The 17617-nt window shown below is 47.5% G+C and overlaps 1 protein-coding gene across 13 annotated transcripts in view; it reads left to right on the top strand.

The window, feature by feature from the left end:
• The first annotated feature begins 2617 nt into the window (after positions 1-2617).
• The window catches only part of KIF1B (kinesin family member 1B), a 109869-nt gene continuing 94869 nt past the window's right edge, over positions 2618-17617 (top strand). For 8 of the 13 annotated variants that reach the window (XM_078869805.1, XM_078869802.1, XM_078869811.1 and 5 more), the window contains exons 1-2: positions 2625-2787; positions 6429-6626. In XM_078869805.1, coding sequence (XP_078725931.1) covers positions 6521-6626 — 106 coding nt within the window. In that variant the 5' untranslated portion in view covers positions 2625-2787; positions 6429-6520. Of the gene's footprint in view, positions 2788-6428; positions 6627-17617 lie in introns of all 13 variants that reach the window. The other 5 variants (XM_078869814.1, XM_078869813.1, XM_078869803.1 and 2 more) reach the window with 3 other exon arrangements.

The following is a 17617-nucleotide window of genomic DNA, read 5'->3' as shown; positions in this document are numbered from 1 at the left end:
TTTCGTGTGGCGGCTGTCTCTGGAAATACCGAGCGAAAACGTTTGGGATCAAAAGCTCACCACCATCGTTCTATTTAGATCACTTTTGAGGCTCTAAAGTATATGTGCAATTGATTGCTATGCTTTGCAAGGATTTAAGTTATGGTTGTTTTTGTATGTGATGGGTTATATTAGCGTTGTGTTTATGGGCCGTCCATAAATGACGTCACGCGATTTTGGCCGGTTTTGATCCTCCCCCCCTCGTCACACGGCGTCACAAAAAGTCAGACCCCCTCAAATATGACGTCATAAAGCACTGCCCCCCCCCAAACCATATTTCCATTTTGAAAATAAAACATGCTTCAAATCGCTTTAAACGATTGTCATTGTAGTGCGTATTTAATGTGGCGCTGCACTCTGATGTAGGAGAAAACATTTATTGAAAAGGAGGCGTTGGAAAGCTGAAATTTAGCATAAAATTCACCTGAAAATATTCAACGTCTAACTAAAACTGCAGATGTTCAGAATATTATAATAAAATTCTCTTATAATTATAACATTAAAAGTAATTATAACTATAAAAAATACTTGAAACTTTGTAGTAGAACGAAGCAAATGGAGAGTACAATTATAACAATCACATATTCATTCCACAGAATGAAAAGCCCTGGTAGAATCATTAAAATCAAAATGTTTAATAATCATTCAAAAAATTTACAAAATGTATGCTTCTCCATTCTCCCTTGGAGAAGCAAAATGCTCCTTCATGGAATAAATAAAAGGTGACCTTAGTAAATTTAAATAATCAAATAGTTAATAATGAAAATTAAACAAAATTAGTGATAACAATTCTATTGTTTATATTTATTTCTCAAACCCTCCCCCCCTCATCACACATTGTCACAAAAGTCTGACCCCCCCTCCCCACCCCTAGGTGTGTGACGTCATTTATGGACGGCCCCTTATTGTGTACCATGTTGATGGGTGACCTATTGGGAACTTGGCTACGTTTTATTTCAATGTTTTTTTCTGTAATCACCTTTCTGTATCCAGGTTCCCATCGAAAATGAGCTTTCATTGCCCAATGGGGTTTGCCTGTGCCTAAATGAAACAACCGAAACTCCCTATGACATCAGAAACACAGACAAATGGAAAACTGAAAATTTCGTTGGTGCAACGGCAACTTTATGGGTTGGCGTTGCACTGAGACAGAAAGAGGAACACGTGGATTAGAAAGCACAGGCAAGTTAACGACATCGTCCATCCTGCTGGGAAGATGAACAACGTGAACGCACTCCCACAGCTCTCGCACTGCTGTTGCAGTTGGCACGACGTCACCGCCGCATTCGTGATCACGTGACGCCTCCACCTGCGCTTCGCGGTGACGCACCGCATGCCGTCATCGCTCGCGGCACCCGCGCGATGACGCCACAACTCCCGCATTAAGATGTCATTGTCCTGCAACCAAAACGATGCCGTCATCGCTCCCTGACCTCACCGCCCGCGATGGCCGCCCTTGCGCAGTGACGATGACGATGCTGCTGCTGATGAATCTGCCTCAGCTTGCGGAACAATTCGCTCGGCTCGGTTGTCAACGCTGTGGCTCTCGAAGATACAAACAACAGAAATGGACGTTTCGGGAAATGGCATTTGGGGCCGTCCATAAATGACGTCACGTGATTTTGGACGATATTTGACCCCCCCTCGTCACACGGCGTCACAATAGGTCAGACCCCTCCCCCCCTCAAATATGACGTCACAAAGCTCTGCCCCCCCCCAAAACCATATTTCCATTTTGAAAATAAAACAAGCTTCAAATCGCTTTAAACTATTATTTAAAATTGCGCATTTTGATGTGACGTCGCATTCCTCAACCCCCCCCCTCGTACTCCCCCCCCCCTCGTCACACATCGTCACAAATGTCTGACCCCCCCCCCCTAGGTGCGTGACGTCATTTATGGACGGCCCCTTTCGCACAGTAACCACAGCGGACACTGACGTCACCACCCCCCCCCACATTCGCTGACGCGGGCCCCGCTGTAGCAGCGCCCCCTCCCCACTCAGAGCGGGCGAGGCGCTCCCCAGCGGGGACGAGGTGGGGGTCGTCGTGGTGGTCGCATTGGGCCCCCGACAACATTAACGATAAAACACAGTCACTGCACTTCCTCTCGTCAATAGCAAACATCATTGTCGGGGTTGGAGGAAGCGATTGCCCCCCCCCGCCTCGGAGCTGAAATCATCAGCAACACAGCGCCTCTGCTGGCGCTTGCAGAGAGTGGGGGGCGAGTGGGGGGGGGCGAGTGGGGGGGGGGGCGAGGGGGGGGGGGCGAGTGGGGGGGCGAGTGGGGGAGTTTAATCAGCTGATCTGCTGTCTGTGCTGTGCACTGCCCGCCCACAGCGCTGCTGCTCGAGCGGCCCTCGTCGCCTCCAGCAGGTCTCCACCCACTCCCACAGCCACCACCCACCACCACCGTCACCACCACCACTGCCGCCCATCTCCCCCACCCTCCACCACCGTCCACCACCGTCACCACCCACCACCGTCACCATCACCACGATCACCCGCGAAGCTCCTCCCCCCTCCCTCCCTCTGCTCCGCCCCCTCTCCCCGCCCCCATCCCCTTCGCTGCCGTCTCCCAGCTCCCTGCCGCTTCTTCTTTGCAACAGCGCCGCCTCCTCCTCCTCCTCCCGGCACCACCGAACCCACCACCCCGCCCAGAAGCCCCGGGCCGGGTCCGCGGGCTCGCAGAGACGCCGCGGCGAGCGACGCGCGGACACGCAGGGCGGGTGGGGACCGGCCTCTGGAAGGTGAGTCTCTCCTCTCTCCCTGCAGCAGCATCATCATCATCATCCCTGTCTCTCTCTCCTGCCTCTGTCTCTCGCTGGGGGCTATGCAGCGCCCATGCCTGCCGGCCGGCCTCCATCTCATTCCGTGGCCCGTGGCCGTGTTCCTAACGCGCCCCTTGTCCTCAGCTCGTCTCGACGCCGCGTCTCGCCCCTGCCGCTGTCACCTCCCGCCTCTGGTGGCCCCGTCAGGCGGGAGATGACAGCGGCTTGAGGGGTGCCACGGGTCGTGGTCCCGCTCTGGGCGAGAATTGGCTCCCCACCCACCGTTACCTCTCGCGGATAGCGGCTCCACGCCCATTGAGTGCGGCATGAAAAGACCATACTTCACCTTACCACGCCGTCACACCGCAATAGACCACGTCATCATACCACACCTCACCACGTTGAACCGCACCCCACCATACCCAACCACACCACATCATCACACACCACATCATCACTCCAAAGTATACCGCGACTAACCTCCCCGTCATCCCCTAACCGCACCGCATCGTGCGGTGCGGTGGTAAACAACATTCCGCTGTGGGGGTGAAATCGTTGCGCTGTTTGTTGTTTTAACCATGGAAGGAAAAACCCCCCACACCGCCCTTCCTTTTCCTATCCTCAACGCGAATCCAGATTTATTTTCCAATTTTCGTTTCACATTTTTCCACGTAAAATTCCATCGGTAAATTCTGGGCGTAGCCTCATTGTTGTGGGTTCCCCACCTCCAGCAGCCAGCCCCATCCGTGCCCGGCCCATCACGCAGATGGAGATTGATGTTCATCACCAAGATGAATCCACCATCTCCCTGGCAGAGGGAGAGAGACAAGGACCTGGGCTGGTTCTGGAAGCCACCTGCCTCTGTCGCGAGTCATTCATTCCCCGAGAACGCGCACAGAGCGGGCAGCGAATGTGGAGTCATGTGCGTCAACGAACGTGGCTGCAGGCATTAGATAACGCACCGCTGAATATGTACTCGATGCAGTCTGTCTACAGTCTATGATCTATACAGATCGACGGTGGACATCGTTTATATTGCTCTGGCGACTCGCCGGTAGAGCGAGAAGCTCGCAGTCGGAAGATTGCTAATTGAAATCCTGGGTGTGGGTTAAATCGGCACATCATCCTTCCGGGGTTGATAAATTCAGTACCACGTTGTGAGGAAGTCAAACAGTCAACGGATAAACTCGCCCCCGGCCATATGAATGTGGAATTTCAATAACTGGTTTTGGGCTGTAAACAGGAGATCATCACCAACGCCTCAATGCTCATTTGATATCATTTTGACTTGTTTATTTTTCGCCACTAAATGTGCTTTGTAGTGCATTTCGTCTGCGTGATGGTTGATCATCAGCATCATCTTAATAAAGCGATGCGTTTTTTTCTGTATGACATCATCGTATTCAGTGTCTGGGATGTCTCGAGGTTGCGTGCTTCATGTTGATGTATGTGGATGTAACGTGTGTCCGTGCGGTTACGCATGTAAACTAAATGTTTTATTTTACCAGGTAAGGCCTACTGAGCTATATAACTCTTCTTCAGAGGTGATCTGGCCACAAATGATAGCTTATCATGTGCGAATTTATAGCAGCCATATACTCTAAACGCATGTTTCTAAACGTGGAAGGAAAAACCGGAGGACCCGGAAAAAAATCTACACGACCACGAGGAGAACATACAAACTCAAAATATACAGCAGTAGGCGGTCAGGGTCGGGATCGAACCCACGGCCTCCTGTATGCCAGGCGAGGTAGTTAACATCTCCTAGCCACCGTGGGGCATGTGTCAGTGTGGTTAACGCGTGTCTGCAGTTGATCAGTCTGCGTGGTTGATGTGTGCCTGTGTAATTCACCTGTCTACATTGCTAATTTGTGTACTTTGCTTGATAGATGTGTGTGCTTGATGGCGCAGTGGTCAGCGAACTGCATGCACCATTATTCTCGCTGTTCAGGTTCGGTTCCTGGCTACGCACAAAACGATCGGAAATTGGTAATTATTTATGGACTGCCACTATGTTGACTCAAACTAAAATGGGGAGTTCCTGATGTAGAGGTAAATCCAAGGTAGGAGTGATGGAGGTGATTGCCCCCCCCCCCCTCCTTGATACCCTGGCAATTGGTATTTTGTTGATATTTCTTGAAAGAAAATATATTGAATGTGTTGTCCATTAATGATTGATATTCCGTGGCCACCCCCACCTCATGAGGAGTTTCTCGATCCATCTCTGACCTGGGGAGTTGGTCGTTTGAGCACCGATTAGCAGTGGGGAGATGGAGGGAGCCGGACTTGCCGAATGCCAGTCCCACCGATATTTCACGATCGTGCCGTGGCAGCCGAGAGCATTTGTGCCAGCGGTGGCCGTGTGCACGCTGTGGCTGTGCCTCACACGCGCCCTGTAATTACAACGCTGCTGCTGCTGCACGCGTGGACTGCATTCCACTCCCGCTGCTCTGGGAATCCGTTCCACACACACGCATGGACACCCACTGTATCTACAGTGCAGCAGCAGCCTGTATGCTCCACCTGGATCGCTTGGTGTTGGAGAACTGTTGGGTATACCAGTGAGTCAGTTCTAATGCATAATTTAACCAGGAGATGAATGGAACCCATCGAGACACATGAAACAACGTTGGCTTTTTTGCGAGGGTGGGTCAGGTGTCTCCCTGACAGCCACATCTGGGTGCTCGATTACTATAGTTGCATACTCGGTGTCTGTAGGTGAGATGGATGTTTGCTGGCAGGGTGTATGCTCACGTATGTGATTATTATTTTGACTGATAGTTTAGCCAGTCTCGAAACGCTTTAGGAGGGTCCTGCTAGGTTTTCACAAGAGGGGGGCAGCTATTGCTATGTGATTCCCAAATAAGTAATTTTGTGATTCCTTTTTCAAACGTGGCCTATATTTCTTCTATTGATGTCATGGGAGTGTTAACGTCTAATGTGAAGCATACGGTGCATTCTATGTGATTAAGTAGCAGTGTGAACCAGGGTAGCCTGGTAATTTTTGAATCGTGAACCTTTTGCAGCAAGCTACATACGTGACCACTGGGCCCTGGAATCTCCCAAATGTCGTAGTATGTCATCTGGTTGTGGGTGAGGCGCGCTATGTTTGGGTCCTTGGTCACGTATCTATCAATCTGATGTCTTACCTTGGCTCAGTTATTTAGATGTTGCTGAGTTGTCAGATGGCTCACTGTCTGGGTGTCGATTTTCTGGCCATAAAACCTGCATAAAAAAATGAATAATCAAAAATCTCAAAATTAGACAAACAGAATTGTGGAGCATGCTTGTTGGCCATTTAGTTTTCTGTATGTATGTTGAACTTCTTTCACACCATATGTAGCCAACCGTGCTAATCGGAGGTGTGAATATTTTCTTGTTGAAAATAGTTGCACCAAAGTGTTTTAAATGCACAGTACTTTATTGTCATTTTAATTCCACTAGAATGTTTGCAAGTTTGTTAAGGATGGGTACACTACAGAGCAATTTAAAAGTGTGATTTTTCGGTTATTTGCACCAAATCACATACTTTTGTGGTTTGATTTTGTATCGTAAAATTTGCAGAATGTTGCAGATGAAGCTCATCGAGTAAAATTTCTCATCCCCCGTTCCCGCCGCAGGATTGAAAGGCTTCTCCTCAAGCCTCCCGCCAACGCCACTGCCACCGCGGCCGACTACGAGTGCGACCCCGCGCCTGGCTACGTGGCCCAAGATGGCGGGGGCATCGGTGAAAGTGGCCGTGCGGGTGCGGCCGTTTAACAACCGGGAGACGAGCCGCGACTCCAAGTGCATCATCCAGATGATTGGAAAAACCACGAGTGAGTCGGTGTGATCGTGTACGCGGGGATCTGCTCTGCCACAGCTCGGGCTCGCGTTTACAAATCCATACGCGTGGCACGATGCAACTGGCGTCTGGAAGGCCCTGGTGGAATGAGCTCTTGGTGTTAGCTTTCCCCGGCTCGGAGCCTCATTGATGTCCATCGGAGCTTTTGTGAATTTTAAGAATGAATGATAGATTCAGCTCCTAGGGTTTTGATTCATAATTGAGTTTTGGACTAAGGTCAGGTAAATGACCTGTCCAAATTTGTGCTAAATAAAAGCTTCTACCACCTGACATAGCCAAGAACATTTTATATTCTAATTGCTGAATTTGCTTGTGAGAATTCAATCAATCAAGACTTGCTCTTAAAATTACCGATGCGCTTAAAGAATAATTATTGACACATTAATTGCTTGTGCTCGTGACTATTGAAATGTGTTTTGCTGTGTTGGGTGGTGGAAGGACTTGACAACACGCATTTGGCCAGCTCATTACACGGCTTAACCCAAAAATGTACTTTTATCAAATGAGATATTTGCTTTTAACTTTCTGCAGTTATTTTACATCTAGCACTTACCGCCTTGTGGTGTATTCTATACACATATGTAACTTGCAAGGCGCGAAAATACTCAACGCAGCAAAACAGTAGTTGGCATCGTTTTCAACATTTTCTGGAGTCGTGGATGTTTTTTTTCAGATGGGGAATTGGGTTTTGAGCGTGCAACAGGACGTTGCTGTGTCGAATGTGTGACTTGTATAGCTTGGTGCTAAGCGGCTTGCTTGTTCACTTGCAGCAAGCCAGGGTTGGTATTTCCGGTAAGTGAGAGATATTTACGGTGTTTGAAAAATCCCATTTGAAAAAGTGCTATTCATCTCCTCTGTGTTCCGCTCGCTGTGCAGAAATACTGACACAATAACTGGAAACCATATTCGGGGCCGCTTTTTTCCTTGTGAAACTTTCCACCATCTCCTGTGTCTTCCTAAATTTTAAATTAAATGTGGTGCTAGCGTACAGTATCTGCCGTAGCAAGCTGTGCCAGCGAATGCGACATTGCCATTGTCGGGATGGCCAAAGGAACGCTGGCACGGGCGTCCATTTTGTGCAATCTTGTAGAGTGCTGGGCCGGCAGTCTCGCGGCAGCTGATTGATCAGTGGGGCTTGGCAGCACTGACTTGCACGGCCTCTGCTAATTTAATTTGGCGTGGCTGTTTTTGGTGGGGTGGGCTTGGCTAGGGTGGGGGGAGACTGCTAGGGAGTGGGGAAATGGAAGGATGGTGGTTGGGATGATGCAGCACGAGTCTTTGTGGCGTTTCCCTCCGCGTCACTGCAGTGTTTTAGAACACGTTTGTGGCAGCATGCTAATGGAGCAGCCGTTAGATTCCAGACTCTCCGCAACTGTGAACCTGAAACCTCTTCGCGCTGCCTCTCGCTTATCTGTAGCATGTAATCAGCGTCTGGGCCAGAGGTGCTGTGCCACAGGAAGGGTACAAGTTCAAATCCAAGTCAAGGAATGTGAATATATTGGTCCCTTTCATAGGAACATGGAATTTTTATGCAGCTAACCTAGGAATGGCAAAGAAGGAGAGGACTGGCCTATGCTCTTTTGTGCATGGGGATGCTTTCGCATATGATATTCAGTTTTTGCATCTGATTGTGTTGGTGGCTAAATCTAATGTAGCAGCCTTTTGCCGTTTTGCCTCTCTTCAGTCTCATCAGCAGCATAGGCTTCGTTGCCTTTCATGGCCGCGTCCTGCTGCCCCGTTCTCAGCTTCGATCCCATTATAAACACCGTTGACACGGCCTCTTTAACGCAGCAATACGCGCTCTGGTAACGATACCGGTGTCGGCCGCCCTACCGGGCGCCACACGAAGGGGTTAACGGTACCTTGTGTGCAAGGCAAGCCTGCAAGTAGCCCACTGCTCAGAAATGGCTGCTCAGGCAATGAGCCAGCAAAATTGGGCACTCTGGTGAGAAAAATAAATTATATCGTTGCAAGTGTAGTGGAGGAGCTGCACCCTAACTTGACAAATTTAGAAGGGGAAAATGTTTAAATTGTGGACAAAGGTTGTGGTGACCCACCTGGGTTGTCCTCATTTGCTGTAATTACCAATTGGCTCGGCTTGGAATTATCTGTCGTCTGCTCAGACATTTCTTCTCGATTGCTCGTGGCTGTCGGGCCTTGTAATTTACCGTCATACAATTAGTGACGATGTATGCCATTTCACATTTTTAAAATGAATGTTTACTTTGCGATCATTTATCAAGCACCTACACACTTGTTGCTAGGAAACCCATGCTCACCATTTCCATTTGATTTTGCCACGTTTCATCCACCTTGCGCTGGCAACAGGAATATTTACTTCCCTCCATCTTAGTTACTAAGCACACATCACAAATAGCCACGCGAAGAGGAGGCAGCAGTGAATTAGAATTTCGGCAGTGTTTGTGAAAGGTGAGAAGCAGCCAATGTTATCTGTGCTCGGGAAGAGAAACAGCCACAGGAAACCCATGTGGTTTTTAACTCTTCACGACCACGCAGTCCCATGGTAGTGAGATGGAACGTTATAATGTCGCAGGCTCAACATCTTTTAACGTGTTTACTTGCACTTATATGAACTCTCAGTCAGAATATTGTGAGTTCAACTCTCATTCGTGGATCAACTTGGCATTTATTTTTTGCAGTTTGTGGTCATTCAACAGTGAATGGCCTCTGCCATGGGAGTGTGGAATGTCCACCACTGGCTCAGGGCTGCTGATGGAGACAAGTGCTGCCCCATTGCAGGCAAAACCAACTAATGCTGAATCTGTTTTCATTTCCCGGGTGTGCCGTAGTAAATTGGAATGCGGAGTTGACCCTCTAGCGATTGAATGAGTTGTCATGACTCCGGGCCATGATTCAGTTCCAGACTTGATTATTTAATTTCACACTGATTTATTTGTATCACATATTGTTGTTTCTGTCTCATTTGTACAGTTTGGGTCACACCATTAGCCTCAGTATAACATAATCTGACACTGTACATAAATCATAAAGATACATTTCTCACATGCACAGTTTGATGCAGGTATCACAAGCATATGCATGGAGCTGGCCAAACATCTCTATAGGAACACAGAGCTTCTGTAGTTATTGGTGCCGGTTGTGGCTGCCTTCCCACCTCTTGGCTTCCTGCACCTCTGCGGAAACTGTGGACATTACAAGTTCTAAAGCATTCTGAGATGCGACTTTCGTGAATGCTGCTGCACAGAAATCATTGTATTATGAAAATACATTTTTATTCCTACGCGTGAACGCTGTAAACACCCATGTATACATGAATATATTTATTTAAAAACCGTTGCCAAGCACAGGTCCAAAGACCCAAAATGCCAAGTGTCCAGCAACAAAAAGCACTCATCAAAATTGTACTGGATAACAGTTTAACACGTTACTTGAGTTGAGCAAGGTTATCATTATCATACATGCTTGGAAAAAGAGAAGGTGGGAGGGAATTCTAAAGTGGAGTAGCGTGAAGACGCAGGATGAGAAGTGTTGTTGTGATCTGCAGCGTGGTGTTGGTGGTTGGAATGCTGTACGTGTTCCGCAACCCAACAACTACAGTACAGGTACTACTACTCCAAAGTGATGCAGGAGGAGGTGGTACCGCTGCCCGGCCTTCTGTCAGTGGCTCAGGCCCGCTCCCGGGCAGCATGGCAGCTGTGCGGTGGGAGCTGTAGCGTGGCCTTGCGCGGTGGTGAGTGACGGACCCAGTGGGAGAAGAGTTAACTTTAGCCTCTGGAACAGCCCCACTCTCAGTCCTAATCCTCTTGCCAAAATGTCGTTGCATGTCCTAGGCAGAGGGAAAGTAGATGTGGTGGGGTGTGGCGGCTTGTCTCCTGCTGGCGCTCGTGCCCGCTGTGCCACCCGGGCTCACTCGCAAGCGCCGCGTGGACTGCACACCCCGCCAGTTGCTTGAAACCTGCTGCTGTGTTTTTAACGGTGTTTGTCAGCCCATAACATTGCAGTGGTTTTCTACCTTTGTGAAATATTAGTTGTACTTAACAAATACAAAAATACATGGTGTTTAATTGGTGTACGCTTATACTGTATCATTCATGAAGGTTCGATGCAAACTGACTTTTAGGTAGACAGATGCATATGAAACATCACTCTTCTTCCGTCATTTTTGCGGGCATATTAACCATGAAACTACTTGAATATCACCTGACGTTATTCACAAGAGCAGGCCATTGGGTGTCGGCCTCATGATCAAAACTCGTAAAAATTCTAAAACATTACCTTGTGCCGCACAGGGACAGCTTCCTGCTAGGGGTGCCTTTAGAATGTTTAAATGAGATGTGTTGCAAGGCGCTTTATTTTACCCAGGAATATAAGCAATGCCATATAAGTGAAGTTGATTCTAATTATTGTAGCAATGAATGGAGTCTCTGGTATTAATAAAGACCAGGCCTTAATCTCTCCACCTCTCTCCATCACGGATCAGCTTCGCATAACTCTATTTTCAAAGCCGTTTGGATTTGCTGTAATTCTGTGGACGTATTGTCTTAGTTTGCATTAGGCATACAGTTTCAGTGTGCAATTTGAGACCTATCATGTTACTTTGTAATAACAACGACGATTTTCTGCATGCCACAAGAACATGTTGCCAGCAGATGAATGTCTGTTTGAATATCACAGTATTAATTCAGAAGCTCCATCACGATTTCAATTGCTGAAACCTTGTGGCTTGGTATTTAACCATTTTTGTTGAACTAGGACCCATATCTAAGAGAGGGTCCTTGCTTACAAATGTCTGGCAGTTTTGACTGCTGATAAGACATTGAATGTTTAAACCTGTCCAGAGTTTGCTTGATTGAAAGCCAATGCTTGCTCAGAGTACGCACTCCCAGAAGGCCACGCGGCCATTGGATGTCAGTAGAAGAACTGTCGTCTGTTAGTGTGGAGAGACGGCTGAGTGGAGGAGGCGACCCGGCTCGAGACAGCCGAGTGGAGAAGGCGATCCGGCTCGAGCACCGAGCGTCACTCTCCGTGTTTACAGTGCAGTGGTTTCGCGGGAATGTATTGAATCCTAAGGATCCGTGGAATTCGCCCCAGCTGCACATTCCGCGTTGGGAAGGCACTGCGTGCATATTCACGCGATGCCGCACAGCCACCGTTGTGAAACATTTGTTCATTTCAAGAGCATTTCTACCTTACGTTGTTTTTGGCACGTTTCCCCGCGGTGGTGATGCGGTGTAGCGGTAGTGCGTTCGCCGCTTGTTGCAGAGGTTTGCGGTTTGGTAACCGGGAGGTCACCCTGGTTAATTCTGCGGGTGTATTAACCGCAAAATACTACCCACCGTCTGCATCGTGGTGAACGTTTAAGATGCTGTTATCCTTAATTTACCAGCAAATTACTCGGAATGGGAATATGCAAAGCGACGTTGCTCCCTACTGTGAAATTACCGTAGACAAACACAGCAGCGCCTTTGTGACGATAGCCTTGCACCATAAATGTGGTGTGAATACTGAACTTACTCAATTAACTGAATTGTCAGAGGTGTCATGGAGTGAAGACATTTGCATTTGTAAATTTGAAATGAATTTATCCAATGCAAAATAGATCAAATATCAATGAAACAAATAGAAACTAACACAAAAATAAGTGTCACAAATGTGTCAGTAATGCTGACATGTTGTCACACCATGTATAATGATGTTCGGTTCGTGCACATGGGAATAAAAGCTGTTGCAGCTTTTTATTTTCGTTTGATTCCATTGCTGTGCAGGTAGTTATGAGAAGCATTGTTGCTTAACCACTCTCGTTGGCTGGCTTCTCAAGCATGCCATTATTGTATTGACATGTGATAGTGGGGATAACCCCCAACAGAGGCACTAACTAGCAATACTGTACAACCAGAAGGCAGTGCTGCTCACCGGGGCGACCATGCTCTTGGTGTGTTGTGCCGCGGCGTTCGGACATCTTGCTGCCGCATCGGACACCACAGCTGTATCAACTAGCATTGTACGAATGCAGCCTGTAGTCCACATAATAACGTGTATCCTGTGTACATAGGTACATATATGATTTGTTTATCTTTTTTAACCACTTGAGAAATCAATAGGTCAGAGTAAGGCTCAATTCCAAAAGCGACCTGGGCATTAGTCTGGTGCCAGAAGGGGGCAATGATTGTTGTGTAGAGTCCCAATTGAGTAATTTGTGGTGTCATTTTCATATTTGGCAAATTTGGACCCTGACGGTGGCTCTTGTGAATGACGTTGGGGGATCTAATGATGGCAGGGCAGCACGCGAAGCGCGTGTATCTGCACGGGTTCAAGTTAGATATCGCTGGGTACATAGGCATGAGTCAAAACACAAAAAGGCTGTCCGTTGGCCAGCCAGTGGCATTAATAGAGGAATATTGGCATCAGGGGTGATGTGTACTGGAGCAAATGCTGCGGCAAAGATGACATTAAGGGATTAGATGTCTTGATGAATCAAAACCACGACCAAAAGAGATTGCAATGCATTCTCAAAATACAAACATCTCTACACAAAGTGCATGCACATGCTTTGCACCCATTATGAATTACATTTTCTACGGTTTATTGAAAGATATTTATTTTCCCGAGGCCATGCACAGGTTATTGCAGACCACAATAACCCACTGCTCAGCGTGTGTGTGATGTAAAATCACACGCCAACACATGCACACTTCGCTATTAATGCCGTGAAGCCATATAAACGGTGTTAGACGACAGGCTTGGTGGGTGGTTGGTAGTTTTTAAAGAGGATTTACCAATTTCCCAGGAGGGTGGCTATGGTTGATAATCATTTCCGTTGAGCTCCTTACAAGGACAAATGCTGTAACACCCGGTGCTAATTGATTCCTCCTTTCATGTTGAGGACACAGCCGACCAGACCGACTGTTTTGTCTCATCCACCACACTCCTCAACCATAACCACCAACCTCGGTCATTTCAAGAAACGTGTTAACTCTTGTCTATGACAACTTTAATAGTACTGTTTGTCGCTGGCTATTTGATGTTTTGGGCCGGTGAGCTGTACTCCGCAACTATGTAAAAAATAATATATAGCATTTGACGCAGCTTTAAGGAGCTCCGCTGCTTGATGGTTTTCTGAACCAAGCTCTACATTGCTTTACTTTGCCTTTGTAGTGTGTAATTACTGAGGCGCACACACTTTTTAGCGGAGGCAACACGTTTAATAAACAATCTCACTGATCACTGGGTCCTATCGTTAAGTGTGGATATACTGTCCTACACTGTTCGCTATGTGTTTCATTTTTGATTTAAAGCTTTTGTGACTGCAGGGATTCATATTCTTGGTTCTTTCGGTAAAGCCACGTAGAAGGGAAATAATAAAATAAAAATATATATACGTTTTTGTCCGATTTAATTGGTAAATACGGCATGGCATCATAATCGCCCCGAGCGGACCTAATGCAGACAGCCTGACCGTAATGGGATACCCTCACAAAATGGATTATTCACGCCAGCGCATGCCACATTTTTGCGGGGCGAGTATGGCAACCAGTTGTACGTTCACGAGTGAAACTTGTGCTGGAGCATTCGTGTGGAGATATGGGGAGCGGTCGTAGTTAGCGCCCCGCTCTATGAACCCGGCAACCCCAGTTTGATTCCTGCTCATGTCCAACGTCGATGAAAAATAACTGAACCGATCCTGGGCCTCCGCTAAGGTCGACTGGCCTCAAATTAGGACCTGATGCAGTGCATGAACAATAGCATTGAGGAGACAAAGGCCAGCTTCCTGGGGATGGTGTTGGCCACCAGCAACCCTCTTGTGCCATGCCGGCCTTCATAGGTGCTCGCGAACAGCACTTGCCCCAATAGTTAAAGGCTCTATGGGGTATCTTTCTCTTTGTGTGTGTGTCAGACGAGGGTTTTACTCGTTTTGCCACGCTATCGCAGAACTGCTTGGAACAGCTCTGTCAAACGTGTCCCGCTCGGGCTCGCTGCCCGCCCTATTTAGGCCAACCCCACGTCCCTGTGCCTGGCTGGAGGTGTCTGGCTAGAGGCGCTCGCATTTGGGCAGGCATCTCTCTGCGTCCTCCTGCTGATCCACGTAGGTTATGTAACGTTTAGATGAAATGCAGTGCAGATTACAATGTAAAAATGTTGGCTTCAGACGGACACTTAGCCCACGTGTGCCAATAAATAAAATTCCTGCCAAACACGTAATGCGACAACTAAAAACGGTCCTGATGTAGTATTTTTGCAGTATCCTAATATCCAAAATGAAATGTTCAGAAGCAGACGGATGCGCCAGAGACATGCGACCTTCTGTTCAATATGAATTTGAGACGGGCGTAGAAAATGTCTGCTCACTCAAAATAACGATGCACTCAATGGCAGCCTTCAGTCGGTAGGAAACGTGTAGATCAGTGAGGGCTTTGCACGTGACGTGTGGATCGTCGGCGCGCGTGGCTGGGAGCGTGGCGCTGCGTGTGTGCGGCACGGCGGGCGAGGGCACGCGGGTTCGTCGTGGTGCTCTTGGGTGTCCAGCATCCTGCTTTGCTGCCGCCCGCAATGCCCTCTGTAGGTGACTCGCAACAACTGTGTGTTGTTATTACATTAGTATTTGTTACTAGTATGCCTGTTTGTCAAGGAGAATGCCCCATGGAGTGTCAAAACTCTTTCTCAGGAAGGTCCTGCCACGCTTTCGAAGTAGGGCCGATGTTGTTGTTGTGTAAGCCTAATTGCGTGATTTGCAGATAAATGTTCAGCATTGGGATGGCTAAATAATAATAACATGATATTTTATTAACATTCTAAAATCCCATTTCCTTGAAGTTTAACATAGTACCCAATTGCTAAATTTGATTGTGAGAATTGTTCATGTTACCAGTGATCTGAAATAATAATCGGCGCATTAAACACTTGTACAACCTACTATTAACGACTGATAATATCGTTAATAACAAGTATAAGCACCATCAATAACATCAATATAATTACCTCTGCAACAGACTGGCTAATGCACATAGAACGATGATGTCATGCCGGCCATCTTGCATGGGTGAATTCATGGTGGCCATCTTGCATGGGGTTGTCTTCCTGGCAGTTGATTGGTTGGTGCCGTCATCGTCCCTAGCAACCGCTGCCACGCCCAAAGCGTTGCCATGTCACTCGAACTCACATTCCCTTTGAACTTTTGCTGACGTTTTATTTTACGGAATTTCGCATCTTACTACAATGGCTACCTGCTTGGATTTTCTGAGGTAAGTGGCAGAGATCATGTAAACCACGAATCGATGTGAACGAGTTGTGACACTCTCCAGTCGGCGTTTCCCGCACCAAATGTGACGCAGCTGACGTGACCCCCACGGCAACGTCACCCCTCGACCAACGCCTTGGCCCTTGCAAGCCCCCTGCCGGGATTGCTGTTGGCAAATCTGGGCTTTTATTTAGATATTTGGCAGTGTCTGGGTGCCATGGCGACTGGTGATCTTTCCAACCTAGAATCCAGTAATTGAGAGCAAACCCCTGCTGTTACAGAAGCACAGAGTATGTCTATGGAATTTTCTATTTACAACGCCTTCATGTATTTTTTATTGCATTAAATGTCACTGCGTACATTTCAACGCTGTTCCCAAAAATAATCCTGTATTTTGAGAATATTCACATTGTGTGTGTAAGATACGTGTATATATTTTGTTCTCCCTCTTTATAATAATGCAACAATTCTGAAACAGGGTTTTAATCCTTCTTAAAGGATGTTTAATTTAAAGACGTTCATTCATTCACCGGGCGGACCTGAAGGGGTGGCTCCGATTGCGTTTCCTGTGCGCGCTCGTGACGGACTCGAGATGCGTTGCCGTGGCGACCGCGCGGCGATGACATCAGCGGCTCCGTGGCAGTCGCCCTGCGCCCGTGACCGCGCTGGGCGGTGGTGTTCGTGCGAGCGTCACATTTGTGTTGTTCTTATATTAATTTATCAATCTTTATTTCTGTATTGTGCCTTTCACTCGCAGAAAAAATTAACAAAATTGAAAATAATAAAAGGTGGTAAATGGATACATCCGAGAGAATAGCAAGCAATAATAATTAAAATATAAAAAAAAACGTAGGAAATTTAAATCATTCTTGAAAATAGGAAAAACAATAAAATTTATTTAATAAGGAATTTTATATATTGTCACCTTTTCTCGGAAAACTGAACAAACAAATGGCTTGTGTGCGCAGTGCCGCGGGCGGAAGCGACACGGCAGGACAAACAGGGTTCCTGTCAACGTCGTCGTTACTTGCCGAGTATCACTCCACGTTGCAATATTAACGCCACTGTCGCAAATAGCTCCCACGGCATTGGCAAGCGGTGGCCACGGCGTGGCAACGCGCCCAAACAACAATCCGTTTTGTTTTGAGTGCGCTGGAGACGAGGCCGTTATTAGCGAGAGCGGTCTTCTTTCTTCCAGCCCCGCATTTGTCCGTGATAGCAGTTGGCCATCGATGATGCCCGCCGGCCCCCTGGCGTGCGGCATGGACGCGTGATGTCCGCCGCGGAGATCGGAGCCGCACGTTTGTTCAGTCCTGGCGCAGAGAAGGGGCCCGACGGTCTTGGGGCCGATTGGTGACGTGGTCGCTAACGCACCGCCGTGTTCCGTAGGCAGCTCGCTGGTCAAGCAATTACGATTGTGCCAGGGCATTTATCATAATGGATTTATGGAAATTCGTATGAAGGGTCCCTTCGATTAGCTAATTGAAAGGCTGCCGTTCCTCACGGAAAGATAAAGAGCCTGCATAGAACGTGCCTCCATGTTTTCATGAGCTACCGATATTTCCAATTAAAAACAATTATCGTGAGAATTTGAATTTGTGATCATGCTACAGTTTGGACGCTTGTGGCGATGGCATTATCATTACGCATATTTTTTTCCACGAAAAGTCTTTGCCTATTTTAAATGTAGTTTAATTAAAGCAGCATTATTACAATTTACAGCATAAGTTATACTCCTAGTGTCTGTC

Source organism: Lampetra fluviatilis, chromosome 28 (assembly GCF_964198595.1).
Source record: "Lampetra fluviatilis chromosome 28, kcLamFluv1.1, whole genome shotgun sequence".
NCBI lineage: Eukaryota > Metazoa > Chordata > Hyperoartia > Petromyzontiformes > Petromyzontidae > Lampetra > Lampetra fluviatilis.
This window is presented reverse-complemented; position numbering and strand designations above follow the sequence as displayed.